General features: G+C 41.2%; 1 protein-coding gene across 1 annotated transcript; it reads left to right on the top strand.

Moving 5' to 3' along the window:
- The first annotated feature begins 3,316 nt into the window (after positions 1–3,316).
- Positions 3,317–5,623, top strand: LOC129305742 (WD repeat-containing protein LWD1-like). The gene has a single exon (XM_054945776.1). The coding sequence runs from the start codon at positions 4,180–4,182 to the stop codon at positions 5,233–5,235; it is 1,056 nt and encodes a 351-aa protein (XP_054801751.1). The 5' UTR covers positions 3,317–4,179; the 3' UTR covers positions 5,236–5,623.
- Positions 5,624–6,563: the final 940 nt, after the last annotated feature.

Genomic DNA, 6,563 nt, shown 5'->3' with positions numbered 1-6,563 from the left:
TGAATGCATGACACATCTTGTAGACATAATTTAACCTTAAGTAAAATGTATAAGTAAGCAAAGGATAATCAACACAATGTTCATCAATTCTCAACATAGTAAACATACGTAAACTTGCAACATTTGTACAGCACAAAGTCTATAATGAACAATATACTTTCACTGAAACAATATACTTCAAGTTAACATTCACCAAATGTATTGTGTATTCATGAATATTGTGTTGATGGTTCGTAATTATCGTGTTGTATATACATGGACATTCCCTTGAGACTAGGGCAAATGTGTCTTTTCATTTATAATAAAATTTGCAAGAAAGGTCCTTGAGCTTGCAGTATATTTTCAAATTCTATTAGGTTCTCAATATAAATTTTTGTGTTCTAGGCCTTAAACGAGATTTTTTGTAGGAATTATCTATTGAGATTGGGTTGGAAATTTTAGTTGGGATTTTGTGAACAAAGTCAAGTTTATCTCTGCTTTTATGACGGAGGCCCTAGCTCCTAAAAGGGCATTGATGCTTGCCATTGATCTTGGTAACAATAATGTTATATTAGAAACTAGCTCCTTCTTACTTGTTAAAAGTATTGCGGATAATTACCCCGATCAATATGATTGGAGATGTTGTAAGATTATTTTGGAAACTCTTAATCTTTTGGCGTCAAAGTTTGGAGTGTCATTTCTTTTCACTCTCCGTGTGGGTAATCATGCTGCATATCTTCTAGCAGCTGATGCTCTTAAAGGAGTATACTCGATTGGTTAAGTGGAATCACCATTACTCTCTTTGTTCTCTTGTCTAATCTCTAGTGCCATGGATGCTATAGGTGTACATTTGATACCATCTCTCCAGCCTACAGATCAAGAGTTGGTTGATGTTTTTTAGTTTGACTTAATAGCTTTCTTTGTTGGTTTTTGCTGTTTCGTATTGTTTGTATGCTTCATTACTTTTTTGCTTTGTTATTTCAATAATACGAGGTATTTCAGATCCAAAAAATAATAATACTACTTTATATATGTTATTGTCTAAGAAATTGTATTGATAAATAGTTAACGAATAGCTATCCTAGTAGCAACGTTACATTTCTCATTTAAAAGAAATCTCAGGTTTGAATTGGCAATTCAAAATTTTAAACAAAAATTTGTACCCATAACATCTTAATAATAAGGATGATTTTTAAAATTGATATAATGACACCTAAATTTTAAGCTGGGGAGGACACTCACTACATCAATAATACTTATTGGGAGAACTTTGTTACCAGTAATTGTATTAAAAAAACTAATAGTTAAATTCCTGAAAGTATCTTTACTTTCGTTTTTATGCAGTATTGTTTAAAGTGGTTACAAAGTGTCATATATTTTCTCTTTCAAAATCAAACAACTAATATTAACTTTTATCATAGCAAAAGTTAATGTTTTTCCCGTACATCGTCACGAAAACTTAAAAGAGACGTCTTAATTACTGTTACATCCGTGAGTCCTAAAATATAGAAATAACACTGTTCGGCTCTGGCACTACGCTTCCCAGCCAAATTTCCAGCCATCAGCCCATCGTTCTCGGCGTTTTGTTTTTTTTTTTTTTAATATTTTGGCCGGAAATGAGCTCTTCATTTTTTTAATCAATCTTTGCCACTAAAACTTAATGGGCTTCTGAAACTGGGGCCGAAAACGGTTAAGGGACTTTAAAAATATACCAATTGATCTCTAAAAGCCACATGGGTCCGTACTGGCCCAAGTTTAGTCGGGCTGGACCAGCGAGTGCAAAGCTTTTCTACAGTAATATTTTATAATGTATTCCTGAGTGCAAAGTTTTTACCAAATTGGTGATATAAAAGACGAAGATAAATGTGTAAAGACATTTTTTAACGTTTTAACATTTTCCAGTAATATAAATTATACTAAGGGATCATCACACACGTCGAAGCCATTGCCTTCCACATGGAATTGGACAACTATCAAGCATAAAAAGTATTTTGGCCACTTCATGTATTCTTTTTTCGGCAACGGAAGTGAGATTCCATTAAATAAGCATCAGAGCTCAACAAAAAACACGGCAAAGCAAAAACGAGAGACAAAAGAGTATCCAGAATCCCTGGAAAAAAGATCAATCAATCTCCAAACATTTAAACAGAGGGATTGGGGGCCTAGCAACCCAGTCACTTCATGTATTCATATATACATCTCTCAATATATTCATATATTGGCTGCTTCACAGGAAAAAATGTAGCTAGTTCCCCACTTATTTAATTTAATGATTTGACTGTCCATTTGTAATAAATTCATATTATTCATCTAATTTAATTTAACAATAAAATGTTTATTTTATAGCACGTGTTCATGCGTTATCTCTTCCATGAAAAGCGCATAATAGTTTCCCATTCTATCCCAGATAAATCAAGAACAATAGTGGCCCGTTTGGTTGGATTCTCAGAATGAGGATTCTTCGTAATTCTGATTCATTTTAATGGTTAATGTTGTTTGGTTGCCCTTTTACCTTTGCCTTTGTAATCTAGATTATGCCAAACAAGTGCATCCCCATGACAATGAAAAACCTATGTAATGGGGATTACTACTGCCATGAATCCACCTCTAGACATATTTACCCTCTATCCACGTCACAGCCTTTTGTTATCGGCATCCTCAACCTCCTCCTCTACCCCTGATGTGCCTCGCGGACCGTGCCCTTCCTTAGCTGCTGTCACCGTCTCTGTCATCCACCCTCTTCAACCTCGCGATATTGTTCATAGATGCCGGGAAAGGAGGAGGATCGGGGGGGTTTGGTTTTCAGTCGATCATGTCTTCTCCAATCATTCGCATAGCCAAGTCAGTGACCTCTCTTGCCCGTTTGTCTTCTCGCTGTTTTCCACAGATCTTCTTGCTTTGTATCAGGTCTGTTTCTTTCTTTCCCGCCCTTTTTTTTTTGGGGGAACGAACCTGATTATGGTAGGATGGTGAGGAGGACATGTTGTAGATTTTGCTGGTACGACGAAGATGGAGGAGGAAGGACGAAGGGCAATAATGAAGGGGGTAAAATTGTCCCTCTATTTTGTATTAGCTGGTATTCAATATTAGCGTAATATAATAATTATACAACACAGCGTTTGAGCGCTCATTTGTCAAAAGCACATGAAACTGTTATTCATCCAGCAAGAGTGAATCGATTGAGGAAAATAGATCAATAGTAAGCCAACATAGCGCTCCATTATTATAGTGTGCATTCATTGCTTAGCCAAGATACACGGAATGATGTCAGCAATCACGAGGATTAAAAATCGATATAATGATTAAAATACAGCAGCCAGCACTACCCCATGGCCATAGAAAATAAATACTTCAAATTATATGGATGACTATTTTTAGAAAATGGATAAGATACTATAATTGCCGCACCCAGCACCCAGCACCCTGCTCGCAGGTAGGAACAGGTTCAATTTCCATCTCTTCACTCATCAATTCCCATATCATAGGAATGATGAATCACTCTGTCTGAAGAAAATAAAAATTTTGTTTCCTGCGCTGGGAATCATATACATGAAAATTACATATAGGATCACCGAATAAATCTCATAAAATTAGTGCAAAGCGATGGGCTATATAGATGAATTGCCTAAACAAGAGAGAACTTGTCATACCAAAGCATGGTGGTTCATAAAGAAGTGGTGTGAGTCCCTTAACCATCCGTCCTAGATTTGATCCTTGAAGCGATGATAATGTAGGTGATGCGCTTGAGAGAGACAAGGCCTAGAAATGACAGACTCGAATTGGAATTAAATCAGAGTTATTGGTTTGAATAGCGGGTGATTTGCTCGGGAAAAAAACTTGTCACGGGCTCACTCGACCACTGGCCAAGTAAGCAATCCAATACCTCGTGTTTCTAGTTCTACAATATAGTATGGCAAGGAAAAGGAGCGATGGATTTGGGGAGCATTCATACTTTATACGTTATCCAAATGGTGTGCGATGCCTAATCCAGAAGGGAGGGCCCCGCATAAAGTGTTGTGGGTCCCTCCTCTGCTCTGCTCGATCTCAAAGTCTTTCCCGTTCGGGCCGGGGAATTCGGATTAGCCTTCTCGTTGGCTGCAATCCCCTTTTGTCCTGTCCCAGTGCGATACGGTATCATATCCTTTTGTTCTCGTTCTCAGCTGCCGCCCCTTCCTCCTCCGACCCAAAATCCACGGCCACATGGGAGCGAGCAGCAGCGATCCCACTCAGGATGGCTCCGATGACCACCAGAAGCGCTCTGAGATTTATACTTATGAAGCTCCCTGGCACATCTACGCCATGAACTGGAGTGTCCGTCGCGACAAGAAGTATCGCCTCGCCATCGCCAGTTTGCTCGAGCATTGCCCCAACCGCGTTGAAATTGTTCAGCTCGACGACATCAACGGCGAGATTCGCTCCGATCCTTCTCTCTCCTTTGAGCACCCTTACCCTCCTACCAAGGTCATATTCATCCCGGACAAGGAGTGCCAGAGACCCGACCTCCTCGCCACCTCCAGCGACTTTCTCCGAGTCTGGCGCCTTTCCGACCCCGATGATAATCCCGCCCAGCGGGTCGAGCTCAAGAGCCTCCTCAATGGCAACCAAAACAGTGAGTTCTGCGGCCCTCTCACCTCTTTCGACTGGAACGAGGCGGAGCCCAAGCGTATCGGCACTTCCAGCATTGATAAAACCTGCACAATTTGGGATATCGAGAAGGAGGCCGTGGACACGCAGCTCATTGCCCATGATAAGGATGTTTACGACATCGCTTGGGGTGGCGTTGGGGTCTTCGCCTCCGTCTCCGCCGATGGATCCGTTAGGGTTTTCGATTTGCGCGATAAGGAGCATTCTACTATAATCTACGAGAGCTCCGAGCCGGACACGCCCCTGGTTCGACTCGGGTGGAATAAGCAGGACCCGAGGTACATGGCCACAATCATCATGGACAGTGCCAAGGTCGTCATCCTTGATATTCGTTTCCCTACGCTTCCGGTGGTGGAGTTGCAGAGGCACCAGGCGAGCGTGAATGCGATTGCCTGGGCGCCGCATAGTTCGTGCCATATATGCACCGCCGGGGATGACTCTCAGGCGCTAATTTGGGACCTATCCTCCATGGGTCAGCCGGTGGAAGGAGGATTGGATCCTATCTTAGCCTATACTGCCGGGGCAGAGATTGAGCAGCTTCAATGGTCGTCGTCTCAGCCGGACTGGGTTGCGATTGCTTTCTCCACCAAGCTTCAGATCCTAAGGGTATGAAATTTGATATTTTCCTGACATAGCCATCCATTCACCTGTCACCAAGGTTGAAATCGCCACATTTAAGATACTTTGCAAAATTCAGGTTTACTGTTTTACACCCAGTCGTCAGCACAGTTGACCCCTATTGGGTGGAATGGTGATAATTTGTCTCTGATGCCGTGCCACTTGTATGAACAATGAACCTTGTCATTTATTTTCAGTTCAGTAGATATGCAACAAAATAGGGGTAGTTAATTTTATCCTTCTGGAGTCCTAAAGGGCGCATAAGCCAGTGCCACGAAGGTGGCCTCGTGTTTTCCCAGGTTGTTAATAACTGTGAGACATGGATAATCTTCTTGTGTGTACATGTTTTATTATCCATATTTTAACTCTGGCATTGTGATCATTTGGTGATGAATAAGTTGCCGTCGGGAAACAGTTTCATAATCCGAAAAGAATTGTTGTCTCTAAACCAGCATAAATGAAGGGGATTAACTGGTGTAAGCAAACACTCACCTAAGCATATTGACAAGAACATATCATCCCAAAAATTAACAGCACAATAAAGGATATCGAAAGAGAGGATTCATCACAAAGCAAAATACGCTAAAAATAATGCACAATTTTCAGATGACGCCCGCTGATGGCAGCTTCTCGAAGAGGGTATGGGCAGGTTGTGATAGCACAGTTTCTTGTCCACGTAACTTCCGGCTGGCTGTGAAGTCCAAATCAGTGGCTAGTTGATAACCCCCAGCGCGTCAATGAAGGAACACAAGCGTCGCTCCGTTATCAAACTTTTCGTAGGCCCAATGCTTCTTACGACTATTATTTATCCTTGCCGATGGGAAAGAGCCAAACTTTATAGCATAGACTACAAAATTGATTATGCCAATTTCCTTAAAGCAATGATTAAGAAATAATGGACTAAACAAGAAAGGAATCATTTGATTGCTCTGGAGCTCACATCACATTACACCCCACGGCGTTGTCGTCACTGAGGTAGTCATCTACTCGCGCCGTTGGTCTTAAAAATGGTGGCTGATATGTGGGCTTGTCGTAGTGGTAATGCACTTGGACGCTAGTTGGAAGCTGAGAAGCAGCTGCGGATGAAGCTATTGCACAGTAAGGTGCGTTGGCTGTCCATGGCTGCGCAATATAACAGAGCTGATTATCAAATTTAATTTCATTGTATGGGTGAGGCGTCTGAGAAATTTCTTTCAAGTCTTGAGGAGGATTAAATGTGAGATCCACCCCTTGTTGAACCGTCAGAGTGTTTCCCTTCTTCAAATCCAGAGGAGGATTAGAAGCATTTGGAGTCTTGCAAGAGTCATTGTTATTATATTTAT

This window comes from Prosopis cineraria, unplaced genomic scaffold, assembly GCF_029017545.1.
Source record: "Prosopis cineraria cultivar Desert tree isolate PC_DT_omini unplaced genomic scaffold, ASM2901754v1 PC3, whole genome shotgun sequence".
NCBI lineage: Eukaryota > Viridiplantae > Streptophyta > Magnoliopsida > Fabales > Fabaceae > Prosopis > Prosopis cineraria.
Note: the sequence above shows the minus strand (reverse complement) of the source record. Positions and strands in the feature narration are given on the sequence as shown.